This window comes from Ursus maritimus, unplaced genomic scaffold (assembly GCF_017311325.1).
Source record: "Ursus maritimus isolate PB19 unplaced genomic scaffold, ASM1731132v1 scaffold_12, whole genome shotgun sequence".
Classification (NCBI taxonomy): Eukaryota; Metazoa; Chordata; class Mammalia; order Carnivora; family Ursidae; genus Ursus; species Ursus maritimus.
Genome location: NW_024423564.1, coordinates 35126571 through 35143185, shown reverse-complemented (window position 1 = coordinate 35143185; position 16615 = coordinate 35126571). Strand labels below are relative to the sequence as shown.

Genomic DNA, 16615 nt, shown 5'->3' with positions numbered 1-16615 from the left:
TAGTAAAAGTTTACTGAGAACTTCTTCAGTTAGCACTCCATTTTTGTCAGTAATGAAAAATATTTTTTTAAAAAGTTCTGAAAAATTTCCTTAGTTTACTTTCAAAGTCAGCAGGTGTCCATTAAACCCTACTGTGCCAGGTCTGGTGCCTTGGGGGACACAAAATAAGTTTATGTGGTCTCGCTCTCAGGAAGTAACAGACTTTCTGCACTAGGTTTGGAACAAATGCTCACAGAGCAAAGTTCAAGGGAACATGCAACAAAAAATATTACAGTGCCACATAAATCATCCGATAAATAAAGCTATTTGAAAATTCAAGTGCTCTAAGTATATTCAGTGCTCTATGTATATTAATAAAACTCAATTACCAATTGGGAACGCATTTATTTTAACATCTACACAGAAAGCTGCTAAATACAATACAATGCCTCGCATCAAGAGACATTATGCAGAAATAATATTTTCCTTATCTCCACCTAGAATGTCTGATAAAACCTTGAGTGATCCCACAAAATCGCGGCGAATGAAAACCGCACTGGAAACATCAAAGGGCTTGAGACTGATGCCTGAGAACCGGGAGAACAACGTGGTCACGGGCTCAGTGAATACCTGAATCTTCGAAGTAAAGAGAGGCTCCAACCCACAATCGAGATTTGGGACGAGGCTGCTTCCGTGGCACAGGCTGACCAGTCTGCCCCCGCCAGAAGCAAGAACTAGCGGGTTCCCCTCGCATGTGATCTACACGCACGTGCGGTTCTCCCGGGCCAGTCTGGAGAAGGCAACCTTTGAATGAGGAGCCGCAGGGATACGGTGCACAAAGAAAGCAACCGAGCCCCTACGGGGCCTCCCGCGGCCCCGCTCCAGGACATGTGGGACTCCAGGCTAAGAGACGACGGGTTCCTCGAAGCTAACGGTTCTCACGCCGCCTCCCATATCTCAGAGATGAGCACACGAGCTCAATCCCGGGCGACAACACGTCAGCTCAGCGGGCCGCGGAGGTACCTGTCAGGGTTACCCCATTCAGACGCCCCCGACCCGGCCCCCTCACCGAGCCGCCCTCGTCCCGGACAATACGTCACTTCCGGCGCGCGCGCCCGCCCGCGGAGAAAGACCCGGGCCTGGGAGGGGGGGCGAGTAAGGGGGGCGGGGCGGGGGAAAGGGGAGTGTCTGCCGGCCGCCGCCGCCACCACCGCTGCGGCTGCTACAGCTGCTGCCTCCCGGGCTGAGGAGTTGGCTGAACCCCTGCCCTCCGAACCGGCCCGGTCTTCCCGCCCGGACTCAGGGTGCCAGCGCCGGGAGCACTCACCGCTTTGACCGGTGCAGAAGCGGGACTTGCCTCAGCCTGTGGAGTGGCGGGGACGGCCCCGGCCCCCCTTCCCCTCCCTGACCCCTTCTTTTCACCGCCCCAGTCATGGGGAACGCGGCGACCGCCAAGAAAGGCAGCGAGGTGGAGAGCGGTGAGTCAAGGGCCGGGTCTGGGTACCCTCCGGGCTGGCGGGCGCGGGGCATCGACCACCCCTGCGGGTCGGAGCCCCGAGGCCGCGGGCATGGTCCAGGCCTCGCAGCGGTCTCCGAGAGCTGCTCATGGGGGCCCTGGGGACCAGCTGCCTTCCTCCTCCACAGCCTCCGCCCCCCCCCCCCCCGCCGAGCGCTAAGGGCCGGATGGAGAAATCGAGGGAGAAGAGTGTTCCCCGAGATTCTCTTTCTCTTTAGAGCGAGGGGACGCACTCGCTAGAACAATTCCCCAAATATGGTCCGGATAAAGAAGTCCTTTGTACCATCCCAACCCTCGCTTCCCCTACCCCCGACCTCCTCTTTGGGAGCCACAGGTAGTGCTGTGGGCAGAGTTGGCTCTTTTCCCTCCATCACTTGGGTCCAGCCCAATCTTACCACAGGGTAAGGGGCTGCTAGTCTGGCTCTCTGCAGGTAAGGTTAATTCCGAGTAAGCAGCTATGTTTTAGAGACCCTGCATCTCTTCAGATTAGGAATGGAAGGTATAAGAAGAATAAACTGCAACTTTATCCATGAAAAAAAAGCAAGGCAGGTTTGCCTTTTCTTGATACATTTCAAGAATCTCCTAGAGTGTCTGTAAAACTTAAAGGTCACTGGGAGTTGAAGTGCTTCCAGAATAGGGTGAATTTCTTCTGACAGCTGAAAGTGCAGACACCCTACACTTTACACCAAATAGTAAAAAATCATGCAAATTGAATTTTTGTATAGTTCAATCGATCAATCAATCAGGATGGTTGTGAAGAAAAATTGATGTGCCTTTGTCAGGTTCATCTCAGATTTTATAATTCGGAATAAGACAACAAATGGTATTTGTTATGTCACCAGGAGTAAATGACATTTTAGCACTTGAGGAAATGCCAGATGATTTGTTTCAGTTTGTGTAATTAGTATCTTTTAATGTTTCTATGTTTGTAACATGTCTTAGGTTAATTTTGTAACTTAGCTTGAAGGAAATAGCTTTTTTTTTTTTTTCTGTATCAACAAAGCAGAATCAATTTGGAAAGATTTAGTCATTCATTTTGTTTAATGTGAGTAATGAGATCAGATTATATGGTTTATGTTTCACCAGTGAGGTTTTGGTGTTAATTTTCGGAGTTCCAGGAAAGTTTGATATACTATCATACAAATTATCAATGACCATACTTTAGTATGTGATAGGGAAATTATAAAAAGCCAATGTAGAGGTAGAACTTGGTTATCTTTTCTTTTTTAACTGCACAAATATAGTAACTATACAGAAAGTATTGGAATGTGGAAAGTGTAAAGAATTATTTGTGTCTGAGGAGTTATCATTTTTCCTCTTAAATTAAAGGTAAAACATGTGTTAATTGTGTTACAAAAGAGTGTGCTTGGTAATTGAATCATATCAGTGATTTTCATTAGCAAGTACTGGTCTGTACAGTGTTTCTGTTTTTAATAATGATAGGAGACTCTTCTCTGATCTATATATTTCCATTATTAAGTTATCAAACTAATTCTCCCCGAGACAGTACTGAGTTGAAGCTCAGAACTATGGGATAATCTTGGAATATTTACAGAAAACAGAATGGAAACTTTAAATGTTTACCTAAAAATATTTAAATTATCCCTATGAATAAATTCTTTCCTGAACTTTAACTATTAGTGACAGCCTATGTAATAAGTATGTTAGGCAGCTTTTTATGTAAGTTTATTTATGGAAACTGAAGGTCAGTGTAGTAGTTTGAATAAATGTTGTGAAGTGATAAAATAGCAAGCAATATCTCATAGGGACAGTTATTAGAAATGCCATGTGTCAATCACTTCGTAATGTCATCTGGAGCAGTGTTATCAGGTGTGTGTTGCTACTGTTCCACAGTGAATAAGGAAAGTTTATTAATATCTCTTAAAACTCAGTGAAAGGACAGCTCTTGCCATTACAAACCTGTTTTATGTATTTAAAAAAAATTATTCTTGAAAATATATGCCTTTCAAAATTTGAATGTGGTTATTTAAATTTCAGTTGATACATAACAGCATAAACTTTTAGAAATATAAATAATCTTAGAGATCAGCCTGTATAATCATTCCATTTCAAAGCTAAAGAGCCTGACCTTTGAAGAAGCTGATGTTGAGATCAGATTATTAGTGATACCAGAGTAAGGAATAGAATCTGGTGCTCCGACTCCATTTTGCCTCATGAAATAATCAATTAATACATATATTTTCAAAATGTCTGCAGTGTATTAGTTTCATTTGGAAACTCTAAGTAAAAGCTCAAGAAATCTGCTACCTAGTGTAAGAGAGAAAATGTACTTATAAAAGTTAACTGAAGAGCAAAATATGATAAATGCTAGTATTATGAAAAGTGAAGTTAGAACTGTGAAAACTACCAATAGGAAAATGTTTGATTTGAAATAATGATTTAAATGTATAAGGTTGATTGAGATTTGAGGTTTGGTTAGGATCATGCCTCATAAGGTGACTCTGGAACTTCGTTATAAAAATATTCCAGAAGAATGAAGCTTTGACCATTTGGCGCCTCTGTTGATTCTGTTGAAATCTGTCTACTCTTTGAATGAAACATTTTCCAGGGTAGGACTTGGAGATGCCATTCTCATCTCCATACTTTCTGGAGGTAACATTAAGTTGGGTACCTATTTTCCTACCATAGTGAACTAGGAAATTGTATTGATATATCTTAAGACTTACTGAAAGAGCATCTCTTACCGTTACATACCAACTGTTCTGTGTATTTTTAAAAACTTACTCTCAAAAATATATATTTCAAAATTTGAGTGTAGTTACTTAAACTTCCACTAATCAACAGAAGCATAAATTTTAAATATATGTGTATATAATTCTCTGAGAAGTTATAAACTCTTGTCATTCAAAATTGTTTTACTTATCCAGTCTCCCACTTCTTACTTTACCCACAGTCACCAACATAAAAAACACATGCCACCATTTTAACATTGGAAGGCTTTTTTGTGGTTTATTTCTTTTTTTTTTTTTTTTTTAATTAGACCCCACATGTTGCCTGTGGGGCTTTGTATTACACTTTCATGGCAAAGGTGTTGAGGCCAATGAGTGAAGTGCTGGTAGAGATTTGGATGCAGATTCTCCTGTGACTGTAAGAGGTAGAGCCACAATGTAACCTAGTGTTTACGTTATGATCTTTGAATGTTTTCCAAAGTATCTCTCTGTCTTAAGAACATGAAGGTGAATAGAAATTAATCAAAGAAAGTCGCCAGTAGACTAGGTTCAACCAAAACCCAAGTTTCATAACAACTTGCATTTTTGGAGGGCCTACTATGAACCAGGTTATCTGTGTAGTTTGCTTGTATAATTTCACTTAATCTTTCCAAACCTGTGAAGTAGTTTAATTATTTTTCCATTTTATAAATGAGGAAATGGAGGCTCAGAGAGCCTGAATGACTTGCTTGAATTCGTATAGCTAGGAAGTCAAGGAGCAACATTTGAATCTAGGCAGCTTAACCCAGACCCAAAATCCTAACAACTGTGCAAACAGCCTATGTATATCCAATAGGAAAACTGATTCTAAGACACACAGAATAGCTTAGACTTCACTTTGTTTCAGTTTATTATCAATTATAGGAAATTTTGGTTGTTTTTAATAGTGACTTCATTTGTATTTATTAAGTATCTTAAATGAGAAAGTTATTTTTTCTTGTACTGTTCTCTAGATTCAGTTTCCTCATCTGTAAAATGAGGATGAAGGATTAAATTATCTTGAAAATTTTTTCAGATTTGATATGGTGTAATTTCAAATTAAGCCATATAAATTAATTTATATACTTAAACCCTTCATTGCTATTTGCATTTAATTATTTTTCTCATTTGTTAATGTATACTTTCCCTTTCTGATAAATAGCCAATCAAAACATTACTATTTAAACTTGTATTGCCATTTTTAAAAGTATTTAGGAATTTGCATTATGGTTTAGAGTAGTACTATCCAGTCAGACTTTCTGCTGTGGTGGAAATATTTCTGTATTGTCTAATGTAGTAGGCACTAACTGTATGTGGCTCTTGAGCAGTTGAAATGTGACCAGGGCAGCTGAGATACTGAATTTTTAACTTAAATGTGGCTATTAATGTTTGGTATATTGGACAGCACAGTTTAGAACATAGCTGTCTTTATATGTAATAAAAATGCCAACCCATCTTTTCATCATCTTGGTAATTTAGATTCTCACAAGTATGTGTCGATGAACAGAATGCTGGATTTATCTTTCCTCATACTAGGAATTAACTTTATTTCTAAACCATTTCCTCTGAATAAGCCTTTACAAATTTAGTGAACAGATTACTATAGTAATTTGTGTATAATCTGTAAAGTTAACTACGAAGTTAATTTCTCTATTGGGTTCTACTAGAATTATTTTTTTCTTAGTTTTTAATACTTAATCTCAGTGAAAAATATTTTTATTGAAAGTTTTTGTAGATTTGAATGTTGATTAGGAAAAATTTAATGATCTCATATCTTACTCATGTCTTTAAAGATTTTATTTATCAGATATTTTTGAAGGAAAATCAGTAGCAGATATTTGTTCCAATTTACTAGATTGACAGAAGTAGTTGGGAATAGTTTTTGAGTTAAAAATTTTGAAAAAGAAAAAGAAGGTCATAACAAACAGCAACACTATTTAAATAATAAATACATATTATCTCATCCAGTTACATGATTTTGTAATTCATTTTGTGTAGATCATCTAATGCATAAAATCATCTCATGTTCAGGAGCCATTTTTTCCATTCTTCTGGTCAGTGTCCTTCACTTAGGATATGGACAGGTTGTTGCTTTTCATTGTGGGCAGCAGGATACTTAAAGACATGAAAGCCAGCTTAGAAAAGTAAGCCATAGCTGAGTGGCAGAAGCAGCACATGAAAAGATCCTAGGTAAGCCAGGATAGTTATTAAAATCCTTCAGATAGTCAGGAGTTGACCATAAATCATTTTGATATTCCATTAAATTAATAAAATTAAACAATTAGTGTTATTTACAGTTGTATATCTAAATGATATTAATGTTACTACACATATGTGGCCCAGATTTTTTCAGAGGAATAAATTTTAAGTTTTTAATGAAGAAAAGTATGTTAAATACAAAAATGTGGGATTTATGGGAGTAAATATACCATGGTCAGTACGGAATTATTTTGAGTATTTTAATTCAAAAATATTCCTTCAGGAGTATCCTATATGGTTATTTTCTTTGTTGGCTCATTCATTCATTCCACACAATTGAGTTCCTAATATGTGATGGACTCTATGCAAATCTATGGGAGTAAAGATTGAATATGACACGGTACCAGAGTGCCTGCATTCTAGAAAGGGGAGATATACTTGTCAACAAATTAATGGGGGGGGGGACTGTTACAAATACTTTCATAAAAGCTCAGTGGGGAAACCAATAGAAAGTATGGTCATTTCCACTGGCATGGGGAGGGTGAGATTCAAAATGGACTTCAAAGAAGAGATGAGCTCTGAGTTGAGTATTGAAAATGGTAAAGGTTCAACAGCGGGATTACAGGGGGAAGTGTGTTCTGAGTAGGAGGAACACGGTGAGCAAAGATGCAGAGTGAAACAAAATGGGGTGTACAATAAAAGGAAGGTAAGTTGTCCATTATGACTAACTGATAGAGGATAGAGGATAGAATTGTGGTAGGGAAGAGGGGAAATTGTGTAATGAAAGATAAGACTGAAGAAATGGACAGAGGCCATGTAATGGAAAGATTCTGAATTTTATCCCATAGATATTAGGGAGCTATTGTAGACTTTGTAATAAGGGAGAGAAATGATCAAATTTGAGTTTTAGAGAGCTCACTTTGGTGGTAATATGAAGATGAGTCACTGTGGAACAAGTGGCATAGAGGCAGAAAGATCAATTAGAAGTCTCATGCAAGTAAGGGACTTTGAGGGTCTGAATCAAGGTGGTAGAGGTAGGGATGCAGGAAAAAATCTGAAATTTGATAGCTTTGGAAAACAAAAATGAGCAAACTGTACTTGGAGAATGAGGAAAAAGAGGATTTGGGAATAACACCAAGTTTCTAGCTTCTGTGCCTTAGTGGATGTATTGTGGTGCCAGTAATAGAGTCAGGAAATGAATACAAGGCGAGGAGCAGAATTGGGGGGCATATTGAACTCAAAGTGCCTATGGCAATTCTGTGAAAAATGATATATGATTGGTTGTTTTATATGTGTATTATAGTCTTTAATTCTCCCAGCCATGGGGAGAAAATGACCTTGGATGGTCAGGAGATCTGTGCCATGTAACATCCTCATTTTGCTCCCCTTTTTAAGGCCAGCTGTTTAGAAACTATAGAACTACAGCATCTGACATAATTCCTATGGCTTCTAAAAGCTTAGCTTTTTTGTTTTGAAAAGAGTAAAAGCTAAAGCACTGGTGAAAATGGTGTAACTTTTGAAGAAACATGATAATTTACAATCAGATAAAATATTGCTTTCTTAATAAAAGTATGCTTTCTGTAAGCTGTTGAGCTTTGTAGAGCCATGTGTAATAGTAGAAAGAAAATGTAAAATACAGAACCAATATATTTTACTAAGTAAATATCAGTTTTCTTCCCCTAGAGTGCTTTCAAATAGATATTAAAAAGTTGGGATATAATTTAATAGTAAGAACATGAACTTAGAATAAGAAAAATCTAGATTCTGTTTTCTAATACTTTCTATTACTTCACTTTGAACAAGTGTTTGTTTTAATGTCTCCAAGCTATACTGTAAAATTGAGAAGGATGGATTTGATAATGAGGCTGTGGTCTTTTCCAGTTTTATAATCCAATGATTCCAGTATATTTATTAAGAGAAAGAATGTACATTTAAAAAGTACCAAGACTTGGGGATAAATTGTAGAAGGTTCTTACAAAATTATGTGGGTAGAGAAGTGGCAAATGAGCCTCAATGTGAGCACATATAAGGTACTATATTTAGGGAAAAACTTTTTACCTGTACTTAAAGAATTTTGACCTAGGAAACAAATTTATCAATCACTATATTAATCTTTGAAGATATTCTCATGTTCTATTACAGGTAAAGGGATCATTTAAATGTTGGTTATCAGAGGAATGTATTGGAAATAAAACATAAAGCATTTTACTACGAAGATAAAACCCTTAACATACTATGTGTAGTTGGATGTCTTTTTATGATTTTTTTTTTTATTTCTTTAAAGACTTTATTTACTTGGGGGTGGGGAGAGAGAAAGAGAGAGTGTGCACACTGGGGGAGAGGGGCAGAAAGAGAGGGAGAAGCCAGGCTCCCAGCTAGCACAGAGACCAACTCAGGGCTCTATCCCAGGACCCCGAGATCATGACCTGAGCTGAAGTCAGATGCTTAACCAAATGCCACCCAAGTGCCCCAGTTGTGATGTTTTGTATGATGCAGAACCAGGGAAAGTTAAGATCAGAGGCAGCTAATAGGGGAAAAGAATGGAAGGTCTATTGTATGAGAATAAACAAACAAACAAACAAAAAGAACTTTTCAAACTAGAACGGTTATGGTTACATGATTGAAATGTATAGATCAAGTAGCTTTGACAGAAAATCTGGGATTGTTCACCTAAATTTGAAATACTAGAACTCATGGGATTTTCCTCAAAACTTATAAAAGCTAGTTGTAGAGCAAATAAAATACAGCAACACCTTGATAAACTAGTCTTAGAGAATAAATATATTTAACTGCTTTTTAATCATTTATGTTTAAAGGTAAAACATTTGTGCTTATAAATTCAGCTAATATTTTTAGCAACTTAAAAATTGCTAGAAAGTTTGAATGCTTTTTTTACTCTTTTTATAGGTCTAATAACCCCTTCAGCTCCTTACCAACTTCTGAAAAAGTCATCAGTATTAACAGATAAACGTTTTTCTTACTATTGAGGTTTATTACTGTAATGCACATAATAAATCGTTTCCCCTGATATAGAGTTATAGCTTGAATTGCTTAAATGATATGGAGATATAGCTTAAATTTTTAATCTTATAATTCATCCAGTTGTTTAATTTTATTTATTTATTTATTTATTTAATTGGGGATGGGAGATAAAGAGTTGCCTTTATGTAGCTCATATTTATTTGGAAGTTTTAAATAAGTAAAAGCATAAATATGAGAATTTTGTAGGAAGCATAGTATAGGATGTTTCCTATAGTAATAATTTGGTTTTTAACTTTTTGGTTGTCATGTAAATTAGATTCAATAAGTTCTGTATCTATGCGGATTATTTTCTGAATCAAATTTGGGACTCTTTTAAAGAGAGAAATGCACTAATTGACAATTCACAATGATGAATGATACACTAGCACATTTGACATTAGAGCTGCTTTAGAAAATCCAGTGTAGATGTTGTATCTTATCTGACTTGCTATTTACAAGGTAAAAAGTCCCAGGTTTTATGGCCATGATTTAAGATTGTATTCCCTGGTGCCTACTATTCATATAACATTAACTTTTCAATGGCTTTTGAAATTTTTGTTTTCTTGTAAAATAACTGTTGAATCTAAACCTTAAGTCCTTGGCAAATCTGTATTCTCCATCTGGACTTTGTCCTCAAAATTTAAAGATATTGTCTTGAGATCTCACTTTAGAGTCCTAGTTATAAAATGAGTATTCAGTTTCTGTATTACTTATTCCTAAGTAGATGACCATATAGCATCAGCAGACCACTGTCTGTGAGCCACAAACTGAAGAGAACATGATTGTACAGGTATTACTTAGCTTCTTTTGTAGGAACTAGTTCTGCTAATAATTTAGCCCCTCTAATCCAAGGAGGAGCTTCCTAGCTGAGTGGGAGCCATGAAAGGTTAAACTGGAGAAGAATATGAATCCCTCTTTAGGCTATAGTCTTGAAGTTACTAAGTAAGCCATAGTTCATCTGGTAGAATGACAGAGACAGAAGAGTCATTTATTTGTCATTCATTCAATCCTTTAGTCATTTTCAATCAGTATTTATTGAGTGCCTACTGTGTACCAGACTCTGTGCTAGTCCACAAATGCAAATATGTGAGTAAAAATTAGACTTGGTTCCCATTTTAAGCTGGGAGACAGATACATACAGATATTTATGATAGAATTTACAGTGATACCTTTTATCATAAGATTGATACTAGAGTGCAAATACAACATAGAAGTTTATATAAGAATAAGTATAGAATTTCTGAGATCATCTTGGGAGATAGACTGTAACTTACTGAAATAGAAACTGGCTTTGAGTCCCTTTTGGAGATGTTTACATTTGTGATTATAGCACTTACACTAATATTGATTTCTCAGCTGTTTCTCTGACTGTGCATTGTGATCTGTAAGGGCAGAGATAGTATCTATCTTGTTTAGTGTTTTAATCCCTAAAATTTGGCACAGTTCCTAGCTCATAGTGGAAACTAAAATCCTAGATAGTTAAATGGATAAAAAATTCAAGCCTCTTGTAGAAATGTTTACTCCCCATCTCTCCCCTCAGTTGGCAGGTACTTTCTGTGCAGCATATTGACTATTTAGGCCTGTTAGTTGATTTTCTTGATAAGAGGATACCTCTTCCCCTCTCTTCTTATTTAGCATATAGTAATTTGACATTTATATGTCAAAATTGTATCACTTTTAATTGGTACGGAGAGATTGATCTCAGGCTTCAGGTAGAAAGACATTGGATTAGGAAAAACTCTTAGGCTCCCAACTTCTTGAAAAATCCCTGCTCATTTGAGGCCTGCTGTAGTCTGAATGTTTGTGTCTCCCCAAAGTTCATATGTTGAAATCCTATCCCCCAAGGTGATAATATTAAAAGGTGCAACCTTTTGGATGTGATTAGATTATGAGGACAGAGCCTTCATGAATGAGATTAGTGCCCCTATAAGAGAGGCCCAAGAGAGCTCCCTTGCCCCCTCTGACAGATGAGATTACTGTGAGAAGATGGCTGTCAGTGAAGAAGTGGGCTCTTCCCAGACAATCTGCCGGCACCTTAATTTTGAACTTTCAGTCTTCAGAACTGTGAGAAATAAATTTCATTTATGAATCACCCTGTCTATGGTATTTTGTTACAGCAGCCCAAACAGGACCAATACAAGGCCTATCCTATTAAGCTATACTACTATGTTCCCATCCTTGTTGCTTTCATTTACCAATCTCTCGTTCACTTCTCTTCATTCATCAAAAACTTTGGTACCTGGCTCACATTCTTTCTCTATACTCTAAGCCCTGCACTTAAAGGTGGCTTCAAATTCTATGTGGATGACCCATTCCTTACCATTGCATCTCAGTTCCTTGACCACATTATCTCCTGTCCCCTTCTGTTCACTTCATTTCAAATAGCCAGTCTCGCCAAGAATCTTGTCATATTTATTAACGCTCTAGAATCACTAATGTACGCATGCCATTTTCTGATCACAACATCCTCTCCTTTTTCTTTGCTCTTTAAATATTCTCACTATTATTCTTCATCAGAATCTCTCATCCATTTGTCCATCGTGTCTCTCATTTCTTCATTTTCCTTCTTCACCAGTTTGGATTACATGGTCCCCAAGATCCATTGCACTTTTGTCTATTTAACACATCTTTCTGACAAAAATCTAATTGATAAGCTCAACTATTTGCTTTCTCAGTGCTTTCAGCTAAGAGCTAAGTACTGCTAGAGAAAACCACATTAAAGGGCAGTATAAATTCAGCCTCAAATAGGCTGTCAACATGCTTTGACAATTCTGCCATATTTCTCTGATCAACACTGTCCCATTCTTTATAATTTTTAGTTTATTCTCTTCACACTTCTGAATCCCCATTATCTCTCTCATTCTAAGAGAAGATCTTGCCTCAGATCTCACAAAGAAAATAAAATGTATCAGACAAGAACCCTTTCACCTTCTTTCTATCGAACATGCACACCTCCTAGACTTTAACTTAATCTATCTTGTTCTTTTGTTTTAATAGATTTGTCTGTTCCATTTATCTGTTGTTACATCACATATCACTCCTTCATTTAGTGGCTTAAAGCAATGATAACATTTATTTTGTTTAGGAAAGTACAGTTTGGGTAGAGCTCTACAAGGACACCTCATCTCTGCTTTATATGACAACAACTAGCTCAGCTCAAAGGTTAGAGCCTAGAATCACTAAAAGACTTGCTCATTCACATTTTCTTGTTGTGCTGGCTGTAGATAGTTGGAACATTAGCTGGAACTTTCAGCTGGAACGTCCAACATGGCCTCTACGTGTGGGGGGGCTCTCTTCTGGTGGTTGAGTTCTAAGAGAACGGGAGAGAGCCAGGTGGAAGCTGTTACCACCTTTTATGACCTAGCATCTGAAGTCAAGCAGTGTCATTTCTGCTGCCTTCTATTTATTAGTAGTAAGTCACTTAGATGAGTCCATATTTGAAGGAAGGTGAATTAACTTCCACCCTTTGATGGGAGAAGTTTAAATAATTTTTTGACCTCTTTTAAAAGCCACCAAATGATGATACATCTTCCTTTACAAGGCCAATCCCTCCACCATTACTTTGGATCCCATCCCTAACTACTTTCCCAGGGACCTTATTCTATTGCATAGTCTTCTCTTTTATATTCAACCTGCTTTCTTTTCATTTGTTTTTAAATTAGACCTCTTTTTCCTTACCTTTCTGTTTTGTTTTTTTACTCTACATTGTTTCCCTTTTCCATCTCTTACCTAGTAAAGTGAGCTAGCCTGTGATTTATGGAGTAACGTGGCCACTTCACTTGCCTTTGTGGCCAGGCAGGTAATTTAATGTGTGTTGGATAAAAGCTGAGAACAGGATTAAAAAAAAAAAAAAGTGTTTTTTTTCTTTCTTTGGTATAGATATTTACAATTATCGTGCAAAGAACATAACTTATATTTAATGCAGTTCAACTTTTAAAATACAGCTTGTTTGAAAGTTGCAGTCTGCTTAGAAGTACTTCAGTATGTAACAACATAAAAACAAAAAAAAATGTTAAAATGAGAGTGGGGCAAGTGGCTGGTAGTACATGTATGAAGGGAGGTGATTATAATGCTTGGCCTTGCAATTAATGCTTATTAAGGAGGAAAAAGAATGTTAAGGTATAAAGTATAGTGAAAAGGATTGGATTCTTGTTAAGGTCTGAAGATTGTTGGAAATAATTAATTAATTAATTTTATTACGTTACGTTAGTCACCATACAGTACATCATTAGTTTTTGATGTACTGTTCCATGATAGATTATTGGAATTTAGATATTAAAGGGCGGGAGCTAAAAATGTAGATGGTTGTCACAGAGAGGATAGAATGAAATGAATCTAGGGTATAATCTTTGATGTAAGTATCTAAGGTAGAGAGAGTGGGAATGTACACATTAAGTGAATATAGATATTAAATATAAAAGGTTGGAGTATATACATATTCAATTAACATATATATTAAATGTATATGTAGCCCAATTTTATTGTAGTGTTAAATATAAGAAATATATGGACAATGCCTATGTAAAAATTCTGTTAAAAATTTAGCAAAGTACTTAAAAATTTGCTTTTTAACAATATCGTTTCTGGATAAAAAGACATATATTAAATGTATTTTAATGGCATGAGTTTTCAATTTATGGCGTATAACCAAGACAAAGTAGTATCATGTTGGTTTATATTTTCTGTAAACATATACTTCAGTTTAAATTTGTATCTCTTCTTGAATTTAAAAATATTCATACTTTTATAGTTAAATGGAAACATATTTTTATTCTGTGTGGAGATAGAACTTTTAATTGCAAATATAAATTTATGTAATTGAGAAAGGAATTGAATAACATGCCCCCCTCACTTTTAAAAATAAATTGACTGAATATCCTATGAGAATTTAGAAGCTAGCTACTTTGATGATTAGAAGTTACTTATTTGAGCACTTAACATTATTAACCTGGTGTCTGGATCACTGAGATCCATAAAGTAATAAAAGTGTTCTCAAAGAAGCAATAATAGATGTAATAGCATACTTATATCAGCTCACACAGTTACTTTCAAAATCTTTCCTAATCTGCAAAAATGAACATAGTGCTAAGTTGTAAGGTTTAGAAATCTTATATGCCGTGTTTCTCTTGGCACCAGGAGAATGGTCAATGAATGGTAGCTATAGTTTTTGAGGGAAATCTTTAACCACTGTCTGTATATATTGGGCACATTTTTTAACAAGTCTGAATTACCAGTCAGGGAACAATTAGAAACTCCAAATTAATTTAGTAGAGTACTGTTTATCTTAGGTTATAAGCAGTTGATTTATATTCATAATTTCAAGATCATCAAGAATAAAAAGATAAAAATTCAGAAGGAAGTTTTAGAGTTATCTATCAAAACTTTAAAAATCACACAAAGCAGCTTAGGTCATTTATTTCTCATAACCCTGTGTAGTAGATACTATTATTATCATTTTTTTCTAGTAAGAAACCAAGGTTATAGAAGTTAAACACACAGCTAGTTAAATGGCAGAGCTGAGTGTGACACAGACTTAACTTGGTCTAATTTAAGGCCCTCATGATCACTGTTATACTGCTCCCCTAACATGATGACGATATTTTCTTTTAAAAATTGTGCATTTGAAATTGTCCTAGAATCTAAGGGCCTCTAGAAGCTCTATCTACCTATCACCTTTTTAGAATATTACTTAGCTTTTCCTACGTGCCAGACACTATTAGCGCTGCATGTATAATAACTCATTTAATCTTCACAACCCTTTGAGATGGGAACTATGATTGCTCTTATTTTATACAAGAGGAAATTTAGGCACAGAGAGATTAGGTAACTTGTCCAAAGTTATATTGTTAGTAAGTAGTGAATCTAGAGTTTGAAGGCAGTCTGACTCTAGAGTCTGTTCCTAACCACCACACCATATTGGCCACTTTTCTAAAAGTTTATAATTTTTTTTCTTCATTTACCTCTTTTGTAATAATCTCTCCAGGGATAGAAAACTCATTACTCTGTAAGGCAATATATCAGTCAGGGCTACACCAGAGAAACAGAATCAGTAGATATGCATTAGGAGATACATTGCAAGCAGTTGACTTATTGTGGGAGCTGGCTAGGCAAGTCCAAAGGGCAAGTCTTAAAATCCATAGCCATTTAGGAAGGGCAAGCTGGAACTCTTGGCTGGGCTGAAGCTGCTATCCACAGGCTGAATTTCTTAGGGAAGCTTTGTTCTGCTGTAAAGGCCTTTCAACTGATTGAATCAGACCTACCCAGATTATCTCGGATAATCTTTTTTACTCAAAGTAAACTGATTATAGGCTTTAATCACATCTAAAAAATACCTGGACAGCGACACCTAGATTAGTGTTTGACTGAATAATTATTTAGAGACTGTACCCTAGCCAAGTTGACACAAAAGTAATCATCACTGGCATTTTTTTTTTAAACCCTGGGGTGGGTTTGGGGTGGTCAGTGGCTTTCATTTTCCCATGCTATGAATGGAACTTCTGTTTTCTTTTCAATCTTCACGTATTTATTGATCACTCCTGCCACCTCTTCAACTCTACCCCACCCCATTACCACACCCAAAAAGATTTCAGGTGTTTTGCAATAGAAGACATCTACATAAACCATACTACCTTTAAAACAAAATTTTAAAAATAAACAAGAGCCTCAAAATAAAAGGTAGAGCAATGAACCGGAAAACCTACGGGGAAGCTAGTTGCTGTATTTGAGCATAAGATTAGCACTTTTTACATGGCAAGGGAGTTATATAGTATAGAATCTCTTTTCCAAATTCACAGATACTCTAATAAGAATTTAGCATCAAATTCTAACAGGAAGTTAATCTATCTAAATACAAGGAGCATTGGCCTATATAATTAGCAAGATAATTATTACTTAATAAAATAGAGTATTTTCTCTACATTTCTAGGTGCAAGAAGGAGGGTTTCAGAGAGATGTGTACACTTATTGTTGCTATTGTTATTTTGGTAATTCTTATATCTTGACCTTTTTTATCCTTTTTTGATAAATAAAATTTAAAATGCTATAAGGTCCTTTACTAAGACTTGGAGATTTAAAGTGATGTCTCATAGGCCTTACCTTGACTAAACAGCTTATGTGTCTCATGGACCTTCTCACTTAAGACAGTTGAGATTTACAGAAATAAGGACATTCATTGTCTTATAGCAGCCTAATG

At 36.4% G+C, this 16615-nt stretch overlaps 1 protein-coding gene across 1 annotated transcript in view; it reads left to right on the top strand.

Moving 5' to 3' along the window:
• The first annotated feature begins 1188 nt into the window (after positions 1-1188).
• PRKACB (protein kinase cAMP-activated catalytic subunit beta) overlaps positions 1189-16615 on the top strand; it is a 123052-nt gene continuing 107625 nt past the window's right edge. Inside the window, exon 1 of the mRNA XM_040627101.1 lies at positions 1189-1457. Coding sequence (XP_040483035.1) covers positions 1412-1457 — 46 coding nt within the window. The 5' untranslated portion in view covers positions 1189-1411. The remainder of the gene's footprint in view (positions 1458-16615) is intronic.